This window comes from Carassius auratus, chromosome 4, assembly GCF_003368295.1.
Source record: "Carassius auratus strain Wakin chromosome 4, ASM336829v1, whole genome shotgun sequence".
NCBI lineage: Eukaryota > Metazoa > Chordata > Actinopteri > Cypriniformes > Cyprinidae > Carassius > Carassius auratus.
Window position 1 is genome coordinate 15,965,200 of NC_039246.1, and position 27,755 is coordinate 15,992,954.

General features: G+C 36.6%; 1 protein-coding gene across 1 annotated transcript; it reads right to left on the bottom strand.

The window, feature by feature from the left end:
- Positions 1 to 1,519: 1,519 nt before the first annotated feature.
- LOC113060592 (ubiquitin-conjugating enzyme E2 H) lies at positions 1,520 to 27,755 on the bottom strand. Its single transcript, XM_026229637.1, has 7 exons — positions 27,474 to 27,755; positions 9,107 to 9,183; positions 7,926 to 8,000; positions 7,480 to 7,519; positions 6,663 to 6,715; positions 5,772 to 5,900; positions 1,520 to 4,790 (listed from the first exon to the last, which is right to left on the bottom strand). The coding sequence occupies exons 1-7, from the start codon at positions 27,524 to 27,526 to the stop codon at positions 4,666 to 4,668; spliced, it is 552 nt and encodes a 183-aa protein (XP_026085422.1). The 5' UTR covers positions 27,527 to 27,755; the 3' UTR covers positions 1,520 to 4,665.

Sequence of the window (27,755 nt, forward strand, 5' to 3'; positions counted from 1 at the left end):
AGAGCTCGTCCTTGACCGTTCACGGACAGGTTCTGACTCAGTTGAAATGTTACTTGGGAAAGACTGGAGGAAGAGTTATAATGTAGTAAAACAGATGTGCTAAACGCCCAGAGAAATAGAAAAGGGAATGAAAAGGAGAGGAAAATGTGGGAGGGTGAAGTAGAGCTACATTTGTACTCCTTTTTAATTCCATCTCTTTCTAAAGCATGAGGTAACAAGAGAGGACAGATTGCTGCGTGACAGAGACATTTTGGTTGAAAAGATTAATTTGCCTTATGTTGCTAAATTGTTTCCCCGTTGTAAAACCAGTGACATCGTCCCCTGCAGGCCACTAATGGTACTACAGATGTATTACGATTCTACTTTGTGTAGCTTGAGGGACACCTGGTGGTCAATGCTGTATTCTGCACAGAAAATCTGTATAATATAATATAATATAATACATTAGATGATGCAGTTCATAGGCCCACTTTATACATTGACATGGCCTGAATTAATTCATTTTTCTTTGTGATGTAATTTATAAAGTCTGTTTTTGGAATCAAATAAAAAGGCATTTTGGTGGACTTGGAAGAATTTAAAAATATATTTGACTTCAATGTATAATATTCTCCTCTCGGGCACTTTGACGACATGACTGCCATCTAGTGGTGGTATAGAGTAAAAACAAAATGCTGTGGGAATGTTTGTTTTGAGCAAGTAGCCCCTGAGGCTTTCCCATTTGCCCCACTTATCGAATTTGAATTGTGGCTGGCATTTAGAATATTTTTGAATGTTTGTAATATACATTCAAATATAGCATATGGGAATATAATTTAAGTCATTACTGCAGTATCATTTGAGACTTGTATTATTATTATTAATGTGTGGTAATTTAAATATTTTTAAATTATTATTAAAGAATATATGAAATATGCGCTAGTCAACCCCATGTCTATAATTGAAATAGGTTATGATGGGGACACTAAAATGTCTTGAATACTAATATGGAAACCAAACAAGGACATGAACATGACAAGGAAACATTCACTCTGAACTCACCCAATGTTTTTTAATTGTGATACCATTTAAAAAAAAATAAAAAAATTTTTGATTGCCCAATATCTAAGATACAGAGCGAATTCAGCTAAAATGGGCCACATTTTGTTAAACTTCTTATTTAAATACCCAGATGTTTTTTCTTTCTTTCTTTTCTTTAAAAGTATTTGTCGAATTCAAAGTTATAGTTTGCCCAGAAATTAAAATTTATCATTTATTTACGAATGTTGTTCGAAACCTGTGAGTTTCTTCCTTCTGTTCAACAGAAAATATTTTGAAGAATGTTGTCAAACGAACAGTCAACTTTCATAATATGGGGGGAAAAGAAAAAACTTTGGAAGCCAATGGCAACCGGCAGCTGTTTGGTTACCAACATTCTTTGAAATATCTTCTTTTGTGTTTAACAGAAACACATCTAGGCACTAAAACGTTCTGAATAAAAAGACTGACTGTTTTCACAGAAAACAAAGATGCAAAGCAGTTTGTACACATATTTAATATTTTATTAAAAAAGAAGTTATTACAGTTTACTGTACACAGCTATTTAAGAGATTATAATCCTATAGATAAAGAGCATTTGTCCTTTGCGACAGGCATGCCCACTTCACAATGCAAAAGAAAAGAAAAAATAATGGCAAAAATAGAGTGTAAGATTAATGGATAAGGAAATAAAAAGAGCAAATTACCATAATATCTTGGGGAGAAAAAAAAAACATAAAAAAAAAGTGTATTTTCCTTTTAAGTCAGCGTATCAAACACTAGGTACTAAATACAGATTATTAAAAAACAAAAAAACAATCCATGCTGTGTGCCCACATAAGCCCCATGTCTGAGCACCCTCTTGAACACAGGTACAGGGACTAAAGGACTGAACTAGACTGGACTCTACACCGGACTCATGCAAAGTGCACTGGAGAGTTAAACACAAGTGAAAGAGACACGATGCCATTGGCTGAGAGGGTCAGCAGGCGGGGCCTCTGAGGCCACAGCAGCAGCCAAAGACTGATCTCTTCTTCCTCGCTCTTTCTCAGGCAATCAAACAGCTGGAGACCACAACATTAATAACTGCTGTACCCTGGATGTGTGTGTGTGTAAGCACTGGGGGCTTATGGGTGCAAAACACAAAAGACACACTGTAATAATTTATTTCACCCCACCTACTAAAAAGTAAATTTAAATAAAAGAATAATAACTCCCTTCAATCCCAAACATATTTTTTAGCATGTATTACTTGCTCCAAATGAGCATCTCTTTTATTGACATGGGGGGCACAGTAATCCAAAAATTAGTAAATAAATTCTCACCAAAAAAAAGTAAATTTTTAATAATAATGGAAGCACACTTATACATGTTTATTTGAGATTCTCAGACTCTTTAGTCATTTTACTCTGACTTGAGTTAAAAACTAAGTAAAATATATATATATATATATAGTTCAAACTAAATTGTCCATATTTTGTCTCTCATATTAAAGTCTGGGGATCAGAAATGAAGTAGAGAAGCTGAGTTTGTCTTGTTTGTCGGGGATGTGTTGCTAGGCATGGCAAAATGTTTACCATAACAACCAAACCGCAGCAGAGAAGCATTTTCTTCCAAACGTGTCTCAAAGATGTGAAACAAAGCCACCTCTAATAGTACGCAGTCTCTCTCTCCTTGTAAGGTAACTTCTTAATACAATACTGCATATAAGTGGTGTTTTTCTTCTTTTACTTGAAAATATGAACAGATTTAGACTCAAAACTGAGACACTTTTCTTTTTTCCATTGCACAATTTGGCCAATTCTTGACTCGGGCTATAACAACATCAAATGTCTAGCCCATAAAACCTAAAAAAAAAAAAAAAACAAGAAGAAGAAAAAAGTTGAGAATATAAAAAGCCACTCCATGAAAAAAAAAAAAAAAAACCTTGGCAGCTCTTGATCAAATCACACGAGCTGAACTGAAACACCTCCCCTTAAGCCATTGTTGTTGGGGTCGATGTCCGTTTTTCTCTACACTTCAGCCCCGTTTCATTTACATTTTGGACGATGAATGAATCTGCAAGTGCATTGTGAGAATACTGCAAAAAACACACATACACAAACTTAATCTGGTTCTTCATGGTACCAACATGCCACTGATGACATCTGCAGATGTTGAAATTCAAAAGCTCTTTATACAGAAGATATCTGCCCCGTTTCCACCCCGTTACTCTTAAAACCCACAAGTCCTTCCGAGGCAGATCTTACCAAATGGGATCCTTCGGATAATATCTGTATTCGGACAAGCAGGTTACAAAACCTAAATCCATATGAACATCTAATTTTGATTTCACCACCCAGTAAAACTAACTAGATCTACATGAGGTCAAACAACAGCTATCATAGTTATGCACAAGCAATAGGAAAAGATGATGAACTCTACAAATGTTAGTAAAAATCTTTTTTTATGTTTTTTTTTTTTGTCTCTTTTCTCTTTAAGGTTTCTTCTAGGCTAGACCAACAAAGTCCTACACGACCACTTCCAAATGTACAAAAGAAAAAGATGCCCGTAAATAGGGAGCGGGTGCGAGACAGAAAGAGGAAAAAGACAAACACTCTGTGCATACATTGTTGGTACAAAATAAACGATTTGTGCTCCGTGAAGCAGGACAGTCACTTCCTGGTCGTTTTGTGAAGGTCACTGTGGAAGCGTAGAGCCGTGTTTGGTGATGTGGGGCTTCCACAACAACAGAACAAAAGCCAGAAACATCGAGCTAGTGGAAAAGTTGAGCCTCGCTGTGCTAGCCTCTACATCTACATCCTCTTTAAAAAAAAAAACGCTCGAGGAACTTAAAGGGAGTCATATTGAGATTTTCCACTGGCGCTGTATCGAGGGCTTGATCGGTGAGCGGCGTTCGGTAAAATCCTGATGATTGCTTTAACGTACAGCGTGGAAACGTTCCCAAATAAAAAGAAGAGAGTTCCTCTCTTGAGCGTTTTTATCTTAAAACAGCTGTTTAAAGAGAAAACAAAAAGGAAAATTCAAATAAGGGAGAGACAACCAGGGAAGCAACGTTAATTCAAAATGACTTGCGTCGGGAAGGTGGATGGAAGTAATGAGGCAAAACGTGTCCGATCCAACTGCAACAACTCCATCTGAGGACCGTCCTGGCAAAAGGTCTAAGCCGAGGGGATTCATGTATCAGAGCATCACGGACACAACTCTCAGTACATTAGTAATATCACAAGGGGACAAAAAAAAAAAAGGGCTCCCCCGTTTAAACACAGCCTCTGTCCGGGCTGTCTGCGTCAGAAAAGTTGGATTAGGGAGGCGATGACATGCATTCCAGCTACGCAGCTACCGACGTGGAATCAAGGGGGAAAACTACAAGCCTTTCTTTTGCTGGGGTGAAGGAGAGGGCGAGTGAGAGAGTGAAAGAGAGAAAGGGGGAAAAAAACAACCACCAAGAAGTAGAGATAGAACACCTTGAGAGGGTGCTGTATTCATCATCATCAACGCTAGATATCCATAAAAATCCTGGTTTAGTAATAATAATGATTAAAAAAAAAAATCACCTTGTTTAAATATGAATCTTTTATAGTCTGCTTCGCATGGTTAGGAAATAATATAGTCTCTGTGGTTAAGGGGAGAAACTGTCACCCTTAACTACAACTCCATGTCCTGAGCTTCGTCCTCTGAAAAGTCGGACATGGAGCTTTCTGAAGAAGAGTCGCCCGCTCCTTCCTCCTGCTCCTTCAGAGCCTCCTCTGTTGCATATTTCTGGATGTATTCTGAATAGAAACGGGGATAGAAAGAGATGGATGGGAAAAATATGTTAGACATAGAAAGCAAATATTTCACTACAAAAAAATTATGTAGACAATTAACTCATTTCATCATGTAAAAAAATACAATTCTAAAATGATGTTTCACACTTCTGTATCGCTAAATTAAATATATGTATGTCTACCTATGTTTAGTCTACCACTCAAAACTATACCATAGCTGCGTTTATTTGATTAAAAAAAAAAACAGTAATACTGTGAAATATTCGTACAATTTCAAATTTGAAATGTAATTTATTCCTGTGATGACAAATCTAAATTTTTAGCAGCGATTACTCGAATCTTGAGTGTCACGTGATCCTTCAGAAATCATTCAAGTATGCTAATTTGGTGCTCAAGAACCATGCATTATTACTATCAGTGTTGTGCTGCTCAATAAAGTAAAACATTTTTTTAAATAGAAATCTTCTGTAACTTTATAAACATCTTTACTGTCTCTTTGATTAATTGAATGCATCCTTGCTGAACAAAAGTATTGATTTCTTAAAAAAAAAAAAACACCTACTCATCTTTGCAACGCAAAATGAAAAAGCTAAAATCATAAAGACAGGAAATGGTCATGACACTAACATTCATGCTTTTAGAAACAGCTGCCAAGCAAAAAGCAAGCGTTCAAATGACAACACATCCAGCATGCTGCTTAAAAATACTACGACATACATATACTGTTTTTTGTCTTTTTGCAATATTAAAAGTCTTTACTTTTGGCGGAGGAAACGGAATTAAAAGTCAAGACTGATATAGCTTTTACTTTATACTTCTCGTTAGAATGGAAGGTCAGGCTGGGGTCAAGCAAAGCACCTTTCACCAAACAACATGCATCATTTTTAGAGCAGAAGACATCGTAAAACTGTGACGTGAAACATGGTGACAGATAGAAACCCAGAGGCCAGATGGAGGTTAAACGACTGCAACTCTTCCAATCACCTTTGATTTTCTGTTTGTAGTCCTCTGGCCGGTGTAGGTACATGGCTGCGGCGTCCCCGTTCAGAGGGTCGATGGGGTTCGGGTAGGCCAGCAACTGTGGCAAAAATGACTCGAAGATATTGGTGAGATCTGTGAGGAGAGAGAAAGAGAGGAAGTAGCCTTTAATACAGGAGCAGAGCAAAAGTCTTATGAGCCCTGCGTGCAGCACAAAATGGAGGATTTGTGTTGAGTGACATGATTATGGCCTAATCTCCCTTTCGGTGTGGGGGCTGTGGACATAGATCTCTCTCCGTCTTTCTCTTTTTCTCTCATAGCCAGTACTGTGTGTTCTAGCTGTCACTCTATTACACAAACACAACCTGGTCAATGGCACAAAGCAGCTGAGTACATCTAAACCAAATACCAGAATGTACAGTCAGCCGGTCATTAATACAAATGATGACCAGAATGTATATACAACTATTCAAACAAAAACACAAACCAATCAGAATTAGGTATTTCAAAATCTCATCAAAACCAGGCAGCAAACAAACTCAATTACACTACTGCATAAAAGATCAATTAACCATATAATACCATTTGAATTATTGCATTATTATATAGATAAAAACAGACAGACATCTGTAAAAAGACCAGACAGCGGTGTTGTGAAAGATAACTGGTGGGATGAGGCCGCTTAAGTGTGGTTGTTTAGTGCTGTTTTCTGACCTTGCAGGACAGGTATTAGCTCATTCAGAGAGGGTAAGAGGATTACAGGGCACCGAGATCCTGTCTAAGAGGCCGGAGACTTTATTCTACTCCTCAGGCAGCATCAGTGCAAGTTATGAGCATTTATTATCAATGTTCATGAAAGCAAACACATGCAGAGTAATCATTCTCACATATACGTACCATAAAGAGCGGTCCATGTCTGGTTGATCACATCTAAACACACAGTCCCTGACCTGGACAAAGAATAATGGTCTTGGCATTAGAGGGTAGGCAATATGACCAGAATTAACATTATGCCTCGATCTACTCCTATGACACACCATCACATTGTTTTACTTTCACTTAGTGTTAGCAGTTGAATTTTGTGGGTATGCAATCTTTTCTAAACAGCATTTTCTTTGCTCTGTCCAATGGCTTTTTGTGGGAATAGACATCAAAATAATAGATATCACATGAACACAAAACTTTTTGCTGACAATTAGTGCTATGACTGAACTAAAACTACAAATTTCTGTAATAAAAAAAAGCTGGAATAAAATATAAATATTAGATGAAAACTGTGCATGAAAATGTTAGCTTGGCTATACAGGTTTAAATATAAGCACTGAAATAAAACTGATTACATATATATAGAAATATATACACATACACAAAATTAATGAAACCTCAATTTTTTTTTAACTAAAAATATACAAATAATGCTAATTATCAACATTAATAATACTATGATGCCATTTAAAAAAAATACAGCTGAAAACAAAAAGGAAATAAAAATAGATTCAAATGTTTCATGGTGTAAAGGTGGATAAATAAATAAAAACACACACACACACACACACACAAAGTGAGAGAGAAAACTAATGTATGACTTCCACAGAAGTAAAACAAATGCTTTAGAATAACGTGTGGGTAAAACACATATTAAAAGGTCTAATGTTTTCCTAAGAGCACACCAAAAGGCAAATTAAAAATCTAATTTAGACTAAAAGAGACTTACGCTTCATCGATGTTCGGATGAAAAATCTTGTTCATAAATCCTGTACAGAGTTTGAAGAAGAATGGATGGAGATAGAAATAAAACATTCAGTTGCATAGGTTAATGAATGTCATTTATTTTATTAATTTTTTTATGTGCATTGCATTAATAAGATTTCGGGAGGAAGGGAGTATGCTTAATTGTTATGAATATTGTGACAGATGTCAAACAATGGTCTTAGACACAAAGGACAGCATTTGATTGCACAACAGGCAATTCCTAACCTTTCTCCAACCACACCATCTTTACAGAACATTAAATATGACATCACAGTAAAGTCACATGCTTTTTTTCACCTTTCACACCTTTGAATGTACTCCCATTCATTTCATACACCACACCAACGTGTGTGACTTTTAAAGGGCACTCAGCTGCCACTTTTGGATAAATGTATAGTAATACTTTACCTATAGAAGGAGATTTGAATGGGTATTTGTCTGGAAGATCTACTCGCACCTTCCATACGCCCCCCTCATATGGAGCTGACAGGAAAAACAGAGACACATGACTCTTCAAGAAACAATTCACATCTGTTCTAGCATGTAACCGAGACTATGAAAAGACAAGCAATAATCATATAATGCAAACTCTAGCATAGAGGTCTTTGTATTCAGAAGTGACAGTGTGTGGGGGTAACCGTAATACTTGATTAGAGGATTATGAATTATATGTGGAATGGCACACATGTGGACGGGAAGCTGTGCTGCGTGCGATATAGAGTATGGTGCAACGTGTGCTTGCTCCAAGAATAGCCCCGTGCAATCTGACCCTTGTGGCCAGTAGCTCAAACTACGAAAGGTAAAGCCCAGCCGCAGATAAGACCTGCTCCTACATCTCAAAGCAGAGAAATGAAAGATCGTTAATCGTAAAAGCAGATGATCTGATCATTAAAGACGGGGTCGCAGACTGTAAACAGTGACGTCATGTCCCAAACCAAGAGTTGTGTAAGATGTGCATGTTTAAATACGCAAATATTAAATATATATAGATTTTTTTTACATTTTCATTACTACAATATGAGTCTAATAAATAACACGACTGTAGTATTTACAAATAAATACAACTGTCATCATAATTGTAGTAATTCATGTAGTAGTCATAACATAAAATGTGATTTTGTTTTATATACATAAATACATACACGCACGTACACATTTATTCAAGTAATTTATAAACATTGTTTTTTTTTGTTTTACAATAAAGAAAATGGAGGGTATGTGCTTAATTTTTTATGAAAAGAAAATCATTTAGTATAGTATTATAGTATAGTTTCCTTTGATTTGTATAAGTAATAAAAAAAATGACACTCATTTTTTATTATTATTACAATTATGACAAATATATTTATTTGTAAATATTACGACATTTATATTTTTCATAGTATTTCTATTATGCATTAAATAATTCCTCCAATTCAAATTACTATATTGTATATACATTTTTATATTATTATTTTTTTATTTCTATAGTATGTTATTTTTGCATTAAAGTAAAGAGAAATGGAGGTGGGGGACGGTGAAATAAGACCTGTAATGTTTTCATGAGGTTCAATTCAACGTGTGTTTAAATAAGTAAAAAAAATATTTACTTCCTTGTGGTCCATAAAACTTCACTACGAATTCATTGAGTCCACTCAGGATTGTGACTTCATGTTTACTCTCGATGCTAATAGAGACTGTTAAGGCAAATTCAAGAGCTTTGATACTGACTGTAAGCAATTAAAAAAAAGCAAAGACAAGAAATTACATTCACAATTCATTTATAGAAAATACTTAAGGGGAAAAAGTTGAAAAAAGTTAAACAAGGTTCAAATAAGAAAGACCCATTCACATCAAAATGACAATTAAACTCAAGTTAAGGAAAGAGACAAGTGGAAGAATGCAACAAAATGACCTTTCGACCCACAAAAAGAGCAGATTTACACCAACAGATCAATCTCTCAAACTGAGATTCTCACTTAGCTTTTATTCTTTGACCATCAATAATTATTAAGAGGTTCAACTCCGGAGATCGGATGGCAAAAACCCAATCCGTGGGTCTGACCCACAGCTCTCCGACTGATGCACACAGGAGGACATCAGGGCAACTCAATACGACACTCCTGTCATTAGCTATGGTTGTCAGGCTGTCACTTCTCATATTGCTGGTGCAGAGAGCAGCAGTCAGACCCTCACTGAGCAAGACAATACATGCTCACCACCACACCAAGTCCATGACAGAGACCCGACGCTCTCAAGGACTCACACACAGTCTGCCATCTCGGCTTGAACACAACATGCATCCAAAACACAGTTCTCAAGCAGAATTTGTCAAGGCTTGCATTTTAATTGAATGAGTTACCGATGCTCTGATTATATCGTGTGTGTGTGTCATGTGTCAGCTGTTGTGTAGGCTGCACCGTGACTCAAACCACACATACATGCTGCCCAGACTGGCTCATGAAGGCAAACATGTTTACGGTCTGTTGAAACGGTGATGTGTCCTGTGACTCGTGTGAGAGTTAACCAGTTGAGTGCTCGTCTCAAGGGTGCCTGTATCAGCTGCTGATTCTGGGCTCCACTGGGAAACAGAGCTGTCATACGAAAGTGGTCGCCTTTAAACATCTGCTGCGAGAGACATCAGGGCTCCAGGGAGAGGTGTGGAAGCCGCTCTCCGTCAGATTATCGTTCATTGTGGCTTTTTGATGCCAGAGTCTCAAGTTGCATGAACTGAATGACTGTAATTATACAGAGATTTATCTCCAAAAATCTGACATTGTGAAGCAAATGAATTGTATACCTTGTGTGGCATTCAATTAATTGGCTCCACAATGTCAGATTTTGTCAGGTTGAAGAGTAATCTTCAAAATGTAATCTCATATATTATTTATATATATATATATATATGTATATATAATATACACATATATATACACATATACATATAAACACACATATACATACACACACACACACACGTCACTAATTACTCACTCTTAATGCCATTTCATACATGTTTTATTTCTTCTGTGGAAGATAAAGTACCATCGACTTCCACTGTATGTAAGGAATAACTAAAATGCACTGATACATTTCTCAAAATATCTTCCTTCATGTTCCACAGAACAAAGAAGGTCAAACAGGTTTGGAATGACATGAGGGAGAGTAACTGTTGAAAGAATAGAATTCTTTGAGTGAACCAAGTCTAAAATTCTTGTTAAATGAAACAATTTTAAATACACCCATAAAAAAAGTATTTTTTAAAATGAACTGATTTGTTCCTAATTTCCAAATCCTTTTTTTTCACTGTATCTATTATACATTTAAAATAGGAGTAAAACGTTTAAGAAAAAACAACAACAACGTTATTTACATTTAATTTAAGGGTTGATAACAGTTTTTCCATTAGCACATTTTACACATTAAGTTTATTATTTTAAATGTGAATTTGTGAACTTATTATTTTTGTTTATTTTTTCTCTTCAGTGAATAATCCCTTCCTTTATTTTTGTATTCCCACTAGTCCTCCACAGTGATGCAAGGGAGCCAGATTGAGAGAGGCTGAGTGTGACACAGAGGGATAGTGTTTTCTTTTTCAAGACACCAGCTGGCTTCTTTGTCAGTTGTAGCTCTAAGAGGCTGTGGTCACCAAGGTGTTAAACATCAAGGGTTTATTTTAGGCTGTGAAGCATCTGCAAAGACTGAGAGAATAGTGGAAGCACCCAGTAAGAGTGTGTTTCTGCACAATGCGTTCATGCTTTCACGTTCACTGATCTAAATCTGAACAACACACAAGCATCATTAGCTGCTTATCCTCAACCAACACTGACTCGCAACAAACGTGATCCTGAAGATTGGACTGATGACTCATGCATAATAAACATGAATTTCACACACCTTTTTTTTTTTTTAAACACAAGATCAGTTTCCATTCAGGTAGGAATGTAGTCGTCTGGCAGCCTGTACAGGTTGCTCTCGACGAGACTTGGGAGATAAAGAAAGGGGTGAGTGTATGTGTGTGTGTGGAGCTTCAGCAGACCTGTTAAAGAATCCGTGCCCATTGCTGAGATCATGAGACCTCCAGTGGAGAAGCACCATTGCTGAGCTGTCTGGCTGTGCCCAATGACACGTGGGACTACTTTTTGCCTGTATATTAAGCCTCTTTTGGATAGACACAAAAGCAAATGCTCATGCATGTACAGACACACACACAGAAAAGCAGAAGCCTGGAGGCTGCAGGGGTTTTACTCCATTCCTCATGCCTGAAGCCTGCTGTTTTCCTTCATCCTGAAGACTACACAGGAAGAGATGGATTCATACTGAAAATACAGGTCATATTCCTCTCCACCTTCATCCTTAGGGAGTCATTTATCAGCACTGTACATTACAACCTCTATTGATTTGATAATTCAGTTTTCCTTCAATTCTTCATCTGAACTGCAAGGCACGTGTCTCCTCTGAGGCATCGGTGACACAGATTTAAAATAGATCGTTATTAACTGTCTGGAAATCCTGTACGCATTGAAGAACTGGTTGTCATTACCTAATCATCCTCAAGTCACCGCAACAACATATTGAGTTTTTTCCAGCGTGGAACACAAAAGGAGATATTTAGTAGATAGATAGTTTAAGCTGCCCTTTTCCTTACGACTCCATAAATGTGGAAAAAAAAAAAAAGTAGAAGACTTTTGAAGCAGCTTTGAGTTAGAAAAGACACAATTCGAGTCATTATTTACTATATATTTCAATGTAAACCTTCAGAAGACTTAAAACCGAACAAACAAGCTGTGTGGACTGCTTTTATGGTGACTTTTGGTATTTTTGAAGCTAGACAGCACCAGTCCCTATTCACTTTCAGTGTTTTTAAAAGAGCACTGTTAACATTCTTCAAAACATCTCTTTTTGCAATTCACTGAAGCAAGAATGTCACAGCATTAATTAAGACTAAAACTATTAAAAGTCATTTTTAGTATTTTAAATAAATCTGAAATAAAAAAATAAATAATAGACAAAACATTTAAAAAGAATGTGGCAACTAATTAGAATTAAAATCGCAAACTAAAAATAAATGTATCAATTTTAATTTATTCAAGCCTAAGTTTAATCTACTCAACTACTTGTATAGTTCTTATAAAGCGAAACCACATTGTACTATTTATCACAGCAGTGGTGCATCCCTTCCCCAAACATGCAGGCAAGAGAAATGCTGTGTTTTCTTTGACGGCACCTCTGATAATGTTAAATTCTCATAAACAAGGGTTTAACCCATGCCCAAGGCTCAATCCGGCTGCTGACAAAGCAGCCCAATTGTGTTCTCTTCTCACAAAATGCTGTCTTGGCACCCACCTGTTTTCACCCATCTCAACGCTCCCTCCCCCTTCAATGGATTTGTATGGATTAAGCCATAACCTACAGGAGACCCATGGCCCAGTGTTCCTTTTGCGCACATGTATAATCTAATCACACTAAACAGACTGATCAATCACCTCATTTAAAAATATCAGAGACATTTATGGAACGAGAGCGAGCACCACTCACATTAGCACTGAAACAACACACGCTTAGACATGGATTCCTACTAGCTGTTGTGGTTGGTTGCACAATGCCATCTTATGCATACATGATTATGAGTGTTTATAAGCCTGTGTGAATGAACAGGTCCAGACAAGCACATGTCTAGGTATATGATCTTACAGAGAAGCACTCTTTTTCTGCTTTGTACTTTGGGTTAAAAAAGAAAGAAAAAAAAGACAATTTGTGTAAATGGTCACCCCATGCAGAGGAAAACCACAGGGGGTTCACCTTCTTTTAGAAGTCTGTTGTGAGAAAACAACATACTCGACTGGACAGACAAATGAGCGACAAACCCAGCATGGAAAGAAAGACATTGACTATGCTCAAATAAACACTTATTGTGCAGTAAGAACTATTTTGGTCTTTCTGTCAACTTGATAAATAAAATAAAAAAAGTTTTTGGAGCTTCCATCTGAACTACATATTGTTTTATGAACAGCATCAGAAGTCTTTGCCAACTTATGCATTTAACTTTTTTTTTTTTAAACTTTTTTACAGTTTGATCGTTACACATTACAAGTACTTATTATAGTAATAACAATAAGGTGTACATAATTACATGCAACTAACCCTAAACCAATCACAAATTATAAACCTTAACTTATAAGTACATAAATTAATATTACTCCGAACTTAACGGTATAATTTCACTGTAACAAGAACAATTTAAAATAAAACTGCAACCAAAAATTCAAAAACTTTATAATTTCTTAGATTTCAAATCATCAAACTTATTACACTATTCGATGTATAAAGTTAAATAGACATATAAAAAATGTAAATACAGGTATGCAGTCTGTGGAGTGCATTCTCAGTCATTTAGAAAGTTGACGGCCACCACGCTGAATCACAGCATGAGCCACAGGGTACAGTTAGAATTAAATCGGTCTCATGCAAAAAAAATAAAAATACACAAACACAATAGCCAGGTTTACCCCCTCCCTGCAGGAGCAAATCCCTCCGTGTTCATTCTGGATAACCAAGGATGAAAACAGCGGGCAGACATCAACTGCCAAGACACGGCGGCGTAGCAGCATGTTCTTTTCTGAGACGCATTCATTCATCATTACAGACAAACACAGAGAGGAGGGAATCTTGTTCTCTGACACCTAATGCTAACGGCTGGCCTTGGGGTGCAGGCTAAATATTTACCCACTGCCAACAGGGTGGAAAACACTGTCTGCTTGTTAGTGCCACATTATTTACAGATGATTTAAGGCAATACATCACTATTATACCGCAGGCCAGTTCGGTACATGTAAGAGTGTCTGAGTAAAAGATTTGTGGTTTAAAATATTTATGTGTATGCCAAAGGCTGTGGTCATTCTGTCCGAAGAGTTTCTATTTTGTAATCCACTCAGAAACCTCAGTCCACTAACAGTGTGAAGCCTGCTAATGTTGTTAAAAAAAACCGGCTGGAGCTAGTGGTGCACATCTACAAAACAGACAGGCCCTCACACAAGCTAAATGTACTAACTATTTTTATTTAAACCTCATATTAAGGTATAATTGTGTTCCAAACTTACCACCTGGAATTTTCCAAATGCATCCCTAACACCGAACAAGCCTGGACACAATTTTTCAATGCATTTTCTAATAAGGAAACTTCTACAAACAGATAGGCAGCTAGCTAGCTAAATACCATTAGCTAACGGTAATTAGCTACTCTGCATCCTGCTTGTCATGATTCATGAACTTCTCTGCTGAAACTCAAGGATTTTGTCAGACAGATTGTTAAATTTCACAAGCAACACATTTTCCATTAGCAATAGTGCAGCGATGTCCAAAGCACACCAACTTTTTGTTGGTCAACATGGCACTTTGCATGACTAGCTTGAACCCATGTGAAAATTGTTTTATGAAATCTTTGGTTCTTGAGCGAAATACCAGATCATATGGATTCCTAATAAAATGACTGAATTTCACTTGCAAAATTTCGCATGAAGGAAAATGTGAATTTTATGGGTTCCCCAGAAGCATATACTAACAGTACCCAACAAGAGTTCACTTATACTGATGTTGAAAATTAAATTTCAGAACTGTTACACTTTAAGAGAAGAGTGACTTTTTGCAAAGAGGGCAGACCGTTTTTTTTTTCTCTCTTGGTGCCATGCAGTCATAAGCACACTATTTTGCTCAAGTTGGGCAGATGAAAGACAGGAAGTGTGGCAGTTTTTAGTCTGCAAGATGCTAAGAGGAAGTACACGGGTTCACTGATGGAGAAACAGACAAGACGCACTTTAAGGTTTAAGATTCCATTCAACCATCTAGCGATAATGCGTGTCATGATTAGCATCAGGTGAAATAGGGTTCAAAAGACAGACATCAAACCCAACAGGGAAGCCATCTATGGTCATTTCCAGTACCCCAAAAACAACTTCCTATCCTAGTGTAACCTCACACCCTTCCCCAGCTGTCTGGCTCAATGACTCGCTGTGTAAGTCTGCTCTTCTCAGAACTGAAGTTCTGCTGTGTGCAGCTTACCTCTGGAGTCACATGCATGAAAGTCCAAGGATTTTCCTCGAATCTGGTTAGATCTCAGAAAGAGATTTGGTTAATTAGTGAAAAGTGTGCATTATTACAGTGACCATTCCTGGAAAGAACTGCATAAAAATCTCCCTTCCCTTCTCCTAACTCTATCCATTTGGGCTTTATTTAATTTCCTAATTAACTAGCTCTCATTTGATCAGCAGGCACATGCACAGCTCTGAGCCTGTTATTATCTCTCCTGGACATCTGCTGCACTCCAGACTAAGGCTAGGCAAAATATCAAATATTAATTATATAGTTGTGATTTGGCTGGTGATATGAAATCAAGTAACATTATGAATATGACAATTATTTTAAGCATTAATGGCTCCTTGGCTATCATGTTTCTTAAAGACTGTGCCGTTAGAAAAAAATTTGCAGTAGTCCTTGCCAATTAGTATGCATGCCTTAATAGCAATTAAAAGGGATTAATAGTAACAGTCATTTAAATTTCAATGAATGTTTGATTTATTTCCTTAAATTAGCTCAAACTGTTCATTCCAATTAATTAAGTGAACAACTCAACGGTCATCATCCTTAAAAATTAAATAATTACATAAAAAAAAAACATGTTAATAATTTAATATACTTTTAAACTAAGTCTTAGTTGTCATATTAAACATTTGAAATATATATATATAGCAACAATAATATGCATTTAAAATATACAGTATACTGTGTATAGTGGAAAATAATTAATGTGGATATATGCATTACTGTAAATAAATAAATATTCTTTCCTGCTTCCCTTCAGTGAAAAACCATGTTAAAAACCTTGGTTATTTTAAAAACTAGATTTTAACTTGTCATAGTTCTTACATTAAGCATTTGAAATATACATGGTAACAATGGCTGTTTGCCATAGCAATTGCCACCATGCAATTCGAGTAAATTTATACAGATATCAAATATAATTTTCTTTCTTTCTTTTTTTTTTTTTTTTTAATCTAGCTACATCACACAGTCCTACGCCAGAACAGAAACACCACACTGCTGTGACACATGTGATACACTATACCACATTAAAGCACATACTCAGAGAAGTGCACTCAAGGAGTGCAAACATTTATATAGGCTATGTGGGACTGTTGTAGATGTGTGCACAACTCTAGATATGTCTGTTTGCATTATGTCTCATAAAGGCATAGTCATCTTTAGCCATCTTCACTAAAGAACTGTTGAATAAACATTGCCAGTAGGTACCATACGTGTGCATTTGTTGATCTGAAAGTGAGCAGCAGCTGCCTGGTTATATGTGTGTGTGTGTGTGTGTGTGTATAAGAGCGGATGAGTGAGGAGGGGGGAAGAGAGTGGAATCTGGCTCTACCATTCACTTTCAGTAAAACACAACCCAGGGCCTTAAGGGATGAAACTGTTTACCTGTAAGATTGGCAACCTCTTCCATGTCATCTTTTATAGAATTAACTAAGCATTAACCTACTGCAGCCACTCAGGAAACCACAGCAGGAAATTAATATTACTAAGACTTTTCATTTACATTATCAGTGGCATTACGAACTACAGAAGACAAGTGATTTAGAGAATGAATGATGGGTCTTTATGAAGTCATGAAGTGAGTTTCAGATCGAAACTAACCCTAACCTACTAAAAAAAAAAAAAAAGAAAAAAAAGAAAAGACAAACCAGTGACCAAAATATAGCCTATTATTAGTGGTTGATAGAGTATAAAAGGAAGCATATGGGTGAAGGCTGGTATAAATTTGATATGTTGTTTTAGTATTACTGAGATTTTTTTAGAATTTATATTTCAGATAACTAAAACCATTAAATATAATTGTTAACTATAATAAAACCCTGGTTGATATGGGATTTAAAAGATAGCAAATTATAATTATTCCAAAAATTAATTTGAAATGTATATTAATTACAATTAATATAAAAATAAGGAAATTTGAAAATCTGAATTTGCTAAAAATGTAATACAATTAAATCAATAATAATAGCTTTCATTAATGGTAGTCTGATGCTTCTTAAAATGTTTATGTAATGACATGCATGCATTCAAATGGCATGCATTTAATCTATATTAAAGAAGTTATAAAAAGATGTTATTTTGCCATAACATAACTACTAATAAAATGATCCAACAACTATGAACAGGAAGAATTCATAGTTTTTTTTCCTTTAATGATGTTTTCTCTTTTCAAGATTTGATGGCATCTTTCTCTATAATGATTTTTTTATTTTATTTTGCACAACATAATAACGACTAATAAAATGATCCAACAAGTATGAACAAGCAATATTAATAATTTTTTTTACCTTAATGATGTTGTCTCTTTTCAAGATTTGCTGGCATCTTTATCATTGTAATAATTTTTTTCCATTTTTTTCTAATAAAATGAGTACAAGTATGATCAGACAGTAATAATATTTTTGTTTTTTTCCCTTAATGAAATTGCCCCTTTCATAAGATCATATATATATATATATATATATATATATATATATATATATATATATATATATAATTAATTATTATATTATTATTTTTTTTTTATGTTAACCAGTTGATCTTAAACAGCAGTGATAGTGGTGACCATCACTGCTGGCCTCCGAGTCCAGCTGACCTCTGGCCTATCTAGCCCAAATGGACGCTAACCTTAAACACGACAGGCCGTGCCCTCTAAATAAGTGGAGCTGTTGTAAAACAGTGCTCTGGGCAGTCACATACGTGTCATTTCACACAGGGTCACGTAAAGACCTGGAGTCCAAATCCTGACCTGAACATAATAATGCTTTCTGTTGGCAATACTGGAGTACAAATTGCTAGATGCAGTTAGATGGTGTTTGCTCACACTAACAGGATACAGCCTGAACATATCGAGCATTTGGAGTCAAGCGGATTGCAATTTTGAAACTTTAACTAAAATCTTACACAATAGATTTGACCATTTTTTAACTTCGATTATCTGCAGGAAAAGTGTTTATGCCAGACATGATTTATGTGAAGGTTTTGCATCAGTAATTTTATTGTTACCTGAAACTATTTAAAATAGATTTCGATAAGGTGAAATACAAATATTAATGAAAACTTTTTTTTTTTTTTAAATGCCAATTAACCGAAATAAAACAGGTTTACGTTGAAGTAAAAAAAAATAATAATAATAATTCCTAAAAACCAAAACAAATGAAGGCTAAATAGAATAAAAACTAAAAAAAAAAAATTTAAAGTGTAAAAATAAAGGCCAATTCAACATACTAATAAACACTATAATAGTATATAAACAATACAAAAATAACTGCCTGGCATATGATTTCCTCTGTTGTTACCTTAAGAACAGGAAATGACATCATGGAACCTGACATGGCTCACGTTTTCTGCAGTTAAAATGGTTTCAGATGTGCATGTCTGTAGCAATAGTCTCTTGCACAAACCAATATAATGGGACCCGACAGACCTTCGCTTTTAATCTAACACCAGCAGCTGAGTTCATTACGGTTCTGATTCATTTGAGGTGCACTTTATTGTTCACTGCAGGAGAAATGATTGCTACTTGGAATCAGTGTTACTTTTTCCTGAAAGCCATTTTCAGAAGGACCCCACACACACATTATGGTCTCCTTCTAATAACCAAACTCTCTATGAAACATACACACAATCCTAAAGAAACGGTCACATACGGCACTGCTTCAAGGTTGACCGGCCCATGATTTACCGGCATGCTGAGTGAGAAGTATTCTGATCTACTGTAGCACAGGATCCAAATCTGTTTTGATTTTACTCTGTACCAAGCAGCTAACCTCCCTTCCGACATCACAAGTTTCTTATTCCGAGTGGAATGCTGCAATCTGAAGCGCTCTGTTAGGATGAAAACTCTGATCCCAGAGGCCTGAACAGAGTTTGTGAATACTGATGGAGAAAAAGAGACGGGAAAAGAAAAGCCTGGGCACACTTTACATATCAATGGCTGTCTCAGCCCATAGTTCAAAGGCAGCAAAATCCAAATTGAAATGCCCTTGTGTGTAAAACTTGAACCTGTGCATTTCCGCGGACGACCCGAGAAAACTTGTTGGCATACAGTATACAATTCAACTGCATTTCCACAAAGAACACAAAATTAAGCACGACTTGTACTTTCAGACTTAAAATGTTCATGTGAATTCAACAGAGTTTCTAAACGGAGCAGTGACTTTGACTAAACGTATTTCATGCTAATGACAAATAAATGAGGCCATAAAGTTTACAGTGGAGGCATCACAAGGCTCCGCTGCTATTATGAGTTACAGAATCTCCTGTGAGAAATCTCGATCTCTTTCCTGCTCTCTTAGGGCCGGCTCCTGAGAACACACAAACCAGCCAAACACTACCTCTTGCCAGAATCTCAATCACATGCTGTGGCCAAGTGGACCCTGCTCTTATTTCCATAGACAAACAGCAACGAAACCGAGTGCCACAATGAGCTTTCATCAATATTACCCTGTCTGATGCTGCTTAAAACGTTTATTTCCTCCTTCGGCATACTGACCCGAATTGCATTAAATAGAATTTCCTAAACTGTTTTATACTTTTAAAGTATTGCACCAAGAATTTAGTTTCAACAACTTGCTAAACATTAACAATGCTACCTTTTCGAGGAGTAAAAAATGGTCTAATCTTATAATGCTATAAATATTTACCATAATAATTACACATACAATGCTAATGTTAAAGGCTGTAGAGGTTATATACAAGTTTTTTTTCTAAATAACATTGTCTCTTTACAAGATTTGCTGACATCTTCATCTCTATAGGGTTTTTTCTGGCTGCTCCAAACAGGTTTCTGTGGGTGGAAAAGGGCAGGGTCCATCAGCATGCAACACACCATGGCTCAAGCAACCATATCACCTGAAACATCCTGCAGCTACACGATAAAACGCCTGTGCACTCAGCTGATTACACCACGACTCTTACAAATGCAAAACTTCTCCATCAAATAAGGGCACCTAAGATTGACATATTATACATAAGTATAGCCATTATAGTCTAATTTAGGTTACTAAGATATTCATATACATCAAAGCTAATCTGATTATCTAGTTTCACCTTCATCTGCAGCATTTAGATTTGATCTAACAGATAATCGTTGTGTGTTTTGGACTGCTGTAAAACAACCCTTCCATTCTCAAAAGGGAAAAAAAGCGCACACGCGGCGCAGCCCCAAACATCATCAGACAAAGAGAGGAACTTCAGTCCATCTGCTTTCAGCCTGAGGTTGGCCATGCGTGCAGGAAACTGCAGTGTTATTGTGGGATTACAGAGGGCCTCAAATCTCCCACTGTCAAGGGGCAGATGCATCCACGACCCGACCGTTTGCCCTCCCTGTCCGTCAAACCCACTTGAACAGAAACAATCCTTTACAGCCAATAAGCTCATCTACATTTAGACTCTTGCAGATCAAATGAAATTTGAAAATGAAGTGATACGCTTTTGACATAGAAACTGAAACGAGAGAGATTTTATACAAAACTGAAAATGATGTCCTGATTTACCTACTCGCCCTCGACACTATCCAAAAACCATATAACGTTCTCCATCCAAGGAATACAAAAGAGATGTTTAGCAGAATGTTCAGGCTACTGTTTTGCACACCATCAAAGAGAATAGCTAATCCAATTGGAAAGCTACACAAAAAGACAAATGAACAAATGACAATAAATAAAATGAATTAATAACTAAAAATGAATGATTATAACAAAGACATTATAAAATAAAAACAACTAAATTAATAAATAAATACTCAATATAAAAAAATTATTAGTGCTGGGCAATGATTAATTGTGATTAATAGAATTCAAAGTAAAAGGTTTTATGTATGTAATGTGTGTGTAGTGTGTATATTTATCATGTATAAATTACTAGCTCCATTCTCTACCAGTGGAACTCAACAGGATATCAATGCTTGGTAAACCTGACACCAAGCGTCAGCCTTTCAAAGCCATTTCAGTTCAACATGCACATTCTCACAGCAAAAAAAGATGAGAATGATGGGGAATATCGTTCAGTAGCAGCCGTCAGACAGGTACTAATACAGCAGCAGCACAGTCATAAGACTCCATGGGCATATGAAAGCAGGCTGGGGAAGGCCGGATGTCAGCTCATGCACAAAGAGGCCGATCGCACCAGTTAAAGCCTTCGACTGGTCTTACACACCGGGGCCTCTGCCTCAGCACCACAGGGATCCGATCCACTCCAACAAACACAGGGGGCATTTCTAATGTCCCTGGTTTTCCATGTTGGCAGGGGCCCCGGAAAACTTTCGCTGCTCCCTGCATCTTTCCTCAATGTAGCAGAGCCGAACAATGGATGCTGGTACACTAGGAATCCCCCTCCCCCTCACATACATGGAGCTGAAATGTTCAGGCCGACAGCATGACTGAAACACAACCAACTGTTTTAACAACCAACAGCCTTACAGGGGAATTCATACCACAGAGCTCACTTACATTAACAAATCCTGTTTACAAACAGCGATGCCTGGACGTCTCAGAGAAGGTGGGATTGAGTAATCGTCTTTGTAACTAACAGTCAATCTCTTTATTTTTCCTGTGTACAATCCCTTATGTGGCCTTTGTTTGCTCGTCTAAAGACTTGGCAGTCAAACAAGAAGATAGAAACGCAAAGCATTCCTGAAGGAGACTTGCTTTCAATTTATAATCCTCTACTTGTTTCCTAGTAGTCAAGATTAAAGAAGGACTGCACAATAGGAACACCTAGATATTTTAAGTGTTTGCATATTCAAAGTGATGCCAGTGGCCATTTTGCAGACTATAAAACAGGCCCTAAATGCTCTTATTCGCCAAACTATTGCTCACAGTGGAAGCAAGTTTACAAAAATCCAGCACAAAAATCACCTGATTACAGATCAACGAGTTGTGCATGAAAAATAACAAGCAGTCATGGATCTACTGCACACCTTGATATACAAAGCTCGAACCCGGCACAAGTCATCAAATCAAAAAGGTTACACCTTCTGAACACTGAACTTAACATGATACCACGTTCTAACCACATGTAAATGCTGCAAGTGTCCAGTACATATTTTTTTTGGTGCCACATTGAAATGCTTCACGACATGGCACAATCAGAACATTTTTTATATTTAATACGCCATGTGAAGTAGAAGTTTGGGCTAATGAGATTGTACTTTGGGAAGGGCTACTTAGCATGACACTACATTATATCTAACAACTAGAAATTGAATGTAAGAGACTTATCATGGCTAGTTCAGATTCAGTGCGTTATATATTTCTATAGAGACAGTGAAAACAAACACTAAGACTTGCGTAAGTTATTTAAAAATAATATTTAATTTTGCTCAAAGGTCCCTTATTTACTCTCCCTTTTACTTTTGGTTTTTAACTTCTAATTTCAATTTGAGCTGAAGTAAATAATTCTTCTTGAATTATTTTGTAAAAGCTTTAGTCTGACTGAATCAGACCATATTTTGTGAAGCTGAACTAAAAGACCTAGATAATGCATTTGTAGCTTGGATTAGTCCATTAGGAATATACATAACTTATTAAACAAAGATGCAAATTGTATATAAGAAACAACTGAAATAAAAAACTTTTGGTACAGTACGTCTGTTTAACAGTGGCATTCAAGTCTAAAAAGGAATAATCAAATGTAAAAAAAAGCACTGTGTAGCCTTCACTATATGAATTAAATATATTGTACAGTGATTCTAATTAAAGCTTAACAAGTTATTCAGTCAAGAGCCGTGAGTGATCATCTCATTTGCGTTGTCCATTTGATTAACGTAAGCGACACGCAACATTTAATCCCTTAAATATTTTGATTCCTTTTAGTAACACACACACACACACACATATATATACACACACATATATATATATATATATAATTTATTAATTTTTTCTGTTCAGTAATTCAACAAGTGGAAGTCATATTTCACATGATAAATTATGTTCATAGCACAAATGGTGTACAAAAGTTTAGTGGTTTTATTTAAAAAAAAATTATAATAAAGCTAGGCCTATTTTCAAGCACTAAGAAATCAATGTAGATCAAAATAATAATAATAATAATAATAATAATAATAATAATAATAATAATAATAATAATAATAGAAATAAAAAAAATAATAATAGCGAAAAAGACTAGTTAAACTCTGAGGTGTCGAGTGAAATCTTAGTAATGGAATAGATTTCAAAATGACAAATCATTACACTCAGTAGGTGAACTGACCTTGCTAGCTAGAGCGCTTTGGTTACAGTTGCTCTAGCTAATTAGATCAAGACTTGGTTTGGCAAAAAAAAACCTTGAGATAAGAACCACTAGAGCTCAGTCCACACTGATTAAATCAGGAGGTCTTTGAGTCCCAGATAAATAAATTCAAAAGACCTCTATCTCTCAGTGAACAGACGATAGGCTAAATCAGAAGTGCAACAGATGTTACACAACATATTGACATTATGCTATTCCATGCTGCCCTGTCAAAGCCAACAGCCAGCTTTGACCTGTTCTAACATGTTTCAGAAGTATCTGTTGATGTCAAAGATGGGTCATCATCTCTCTCTTGCTCGAGCTTAGGAAGTGCTTAAGGCAGCTCGGCACGGCGAGGTCATTATGACATTCAATTTGCGAATTCCCAGTTGAGCGTGATCCAGATCCGCAGCTCTCTGGTGCCCACAGCAAATTACTGAGAGTGGATCATGGTGTCCGATCATAACAGCAACTTAACGGCACTGCTGCTTGCCCTTCATAAGAGAATGCAGAAAACAACTTACACATGGAAAGCTCCACATCCCAGTTACAAACACTTGTCCCAAGCAACAGGAGGCACTTTCGAAACCTGCTCCCAGTTGTCACACGTCTGTCGGTTTCCCCTTAAGGGTATTTGGCATTTAAAATGTGTTTTCTCATGGCTGTCAGCGTGTATTCTGGGGGAGGGTGGGCTTGTTTGCATGGGTTTTGCAATGACAGAAATGTGACTGTCCACCCACCATATTGTTGCATAGCTGTCCTAGATCCTGTGAATAAATTCTCACATGATTAAGCTAATGTAAATGTGACAAACATCACCAAACTGAGCAGTTTTGAGTGATTAGACTCCTCTCAATTGCCATTAATATGTCAGCCAACAGGTGACCGGACAGCCTGGACAATTAAAGTGGTCTTGTTCTCTTCTAGTGAAAGGTTTGTGGGGAACAGCTGACCAAAATAATACAGGAAGCTAAATTACATCATTACTGTAATTATCTCTCCATTTGTGTGTGTGTGTATTCCACCTCCGAACTTCCTTAAAATACTTTAAGAGGAAACTTTTAGGTCATTCTTGCCACCTGCTTAAAGGGCTCTAAAAAGTTGCCCTTGCCATCAGCTGTTTTTAGTAATTAAAGCCCTTCACCTTTAACCTCTACCCTCAGCTCCAGAAGTGTGTATTTTCTGCACTAATAGCAATACCAAACAGGTTTCCCTAGTACTATTGGTTTATAAACGGATGACACCACCTCTAAACTCATAGGGGCACTTTTCTTAGCTTCCTTGTTGCTAGTATTTCCCCCATTCATTTTATACCTCAAAAAAAAATTTTTTTAAACTACAAGGTGAATCTCAACATTATAAACTTTGATTTGAAGCATATAAGTATTTAAAATCGGGCAAAAAGACAAAAAGTACAAGCTTGTGCCTTTGAACTATGGGCTGAGACAGCTTTAATTAGGGAAAGAACTACAATCCCAAGAAGCACTGCAAATGACAATCAAAAAATAACGATGAAGTACTATATGACTCAAAAATGTTGCTTATAGAAATAATATACATTTTTACTATAAAATAAGCATATTATACATTAAAATTTGAGAGTGCAGGAGTCTGACTTGTTTAAGTCATTCAAGTGCTTCATGGAAGTGGGCGGTTCTTTTGCCGTGATTAGCTTCTGATTGAAGGAGATTTCTCTGGGGAATGATGGGTAATGTAGGTTTTCCACCAGGAATTCTACTGCAGATACACGATTATAAAAAAAAAAATAAAAAAAAAAATAAAAAAAGTTAAAATGATGTGAATTATGGCTTCAACAACACCATTAACGACCTTCCCAGCTAGCGGATCTTTCCCAATCTCTCTCCCACTTCACCTCCTATAAAGTCCTATCATAATTAAAAATGCCAAAAATAGTGATATATAAATGATATTTACTTTTAGAACATAGGAACAGCAATGTTTTCACAGATCTACACCGTTCACACTTTTTTTAATTTTATTTAGAGCAATTAACCTAATAATAGCTTAAAGATAAATGTCAATTAATATTATACAGGAAAACAGTATTATTTGACATCAGAAAAAACACACCTCGGGTTTAACTAGGAAATACTGTCACTCAACTCAATGTTTAAGCCCACCTACTTGCAGTTTCCGGGTAGTAACAGAGCGGCCAATCATAAGGCTAGTTCCTACTGCTCCAGACAAAAACATAACGAGACATTCCCAGAGCCTTTCAGGACTTTACAAACATCTCAAAGAGTGTTTCATATTTTACTTTTTAATATAAATACATAAGACGAGCAGTACACAGCTCTGAGTCGCATGACGACAGTCAGAAGACAGACAACTTTCTCGAGCTTTAAAGCAAACAAATAAATGCGGGTTTCTTTTGTTTAAAACAGCTCGACATAACTGCACTTCATGAATGATCAACCATACGTTTAAAAGACCAAAAGAACGACGTGTTCTAGATGCTTAGACAAAAACCTCAACAAAACACACTGACAGCACAGCCAAACCACATTAGGAAAAAAGGCATGTTACACGCATAATAGCCACGGCACTCTTGAGCACAAGTGGACGAAAAACAACTCCACAAACTTTTGCTGTTTGTCAGTTATGTCATACAAACTATAATGATTTTTATGGACTAGTGATATAGAGACAAACATCCGCACCCAACCACAGTAGCAACAACACGACTTCCCCTGTTCTCATGTCAAAAGGTTTAAAATCAGAAAAAGAAAGATGGTAAATACAGGCTAAATTTCCTGTCAAAACATTTAAACCCCAAACGAGAACATTCGAGCTTCACAAAAGCCAGAAAAAGAAAAACACATTCAGACATGAATATAAAACGACGCCGAATGTGAAGTTTGTCATTTGTTGTTATTTAAAGAGCATTTTAAAATGTCTAACGTATATTTAAATCAACAATTTGTATGTGAGAATCTCTTTTGTTTTCGTGTAATACACACAAATCCGTCTTAAAATAGCTCGAAAGGCTAACAAATGTCTGTTTTGATTATAACACGGCAACAAAAACAATCAACAAATAAATAAATAACTGGCTTGTGAGGTTGTGCTAGCTCGCTAGCAGGCCAAATGCACAGTAACATTCACCATTTTGTTCAAAAACACGTCTAATTTTTTCAGAGATCATACAAATATCGATATCCGATCAGTATCTATACAAATACGTGTTTAAATTCTGTGGATGTCAAGCTCTGGGGTGGATTTGGAGAGAAAAGCTATGACAAAACACTCAAAGGACACTAAACAAGAGATCTGCTATAAATAATCCTCAACATTTCTGCCTTTGAACGCTGACAACAAACAAATCCCGTCGAGAAAAATCAGATTTGTAGGTTAAGTTGTGTTATTTGAGAAATGGACGTTTATGAGTCTTGGCTTTGTTGCTTGGCCGCACTGGCAACCATCAAAACACTTTTGTCGTCAAAAGCTGATCACCATCCAATAAACCATTACACTGGCTTTGACAACTGTTTTTCAGACCAGACGGGCGCCCAAAATGGGTTTAAAGCAGTAGTAGAAGCGTTTTAGGGCTGTTTTCACGAACACTGGAGGTGTTTGACGGCAATAGCGTTACAGTAATTATGTTGTTTATATTTTAAAGGATACAGTTTCACCACGTCGGTGTCCATTCGTCTTTTGCCCGGACTTGGAGACGACATCGTTATATACTCCTCTTTCTGATGACCGAAGCTCGAATCTTTTGCGACTGATTCTCGATCCCTTAGCCTCTACCGAAACTGTATAGTTTTGCACATTGGCACACGGCAAGCTGTCGTTCCGAGAGTTTTCGCCCTCCACTTTCTGTCCGCAGCGGATAGCACTGGTAGTCCTCTGCCCACACTGCGCTCTCTCTCACACACACAGCTATCTATCCCTCCGCCGATGACG

Bases quoted from the DNA above. Each gene is read 5' to 3' on its own strand.
- LOC113060592 (XM_026229637.1), bottom strand. From the start codon at position 27,526: ATGTCGTCTCCAAGTCCGGGCAAAAGACGAATGGACACCGACGTGGTG. The intron at 8,001-9,106 runs GTAAATATTTTT...TTTTCCTGTCAG, and splicing joins GTTTTATGGACCACAAGGAA to CTCCATATGAGGGGGGCGTA. The intron at 5,901-6,662 runs GTACGTATATGT...CTCTCCTCACAG, and splicing joins GACATGGACCGCTCTTTATG to ATCTCACCAATATCTTCGAG.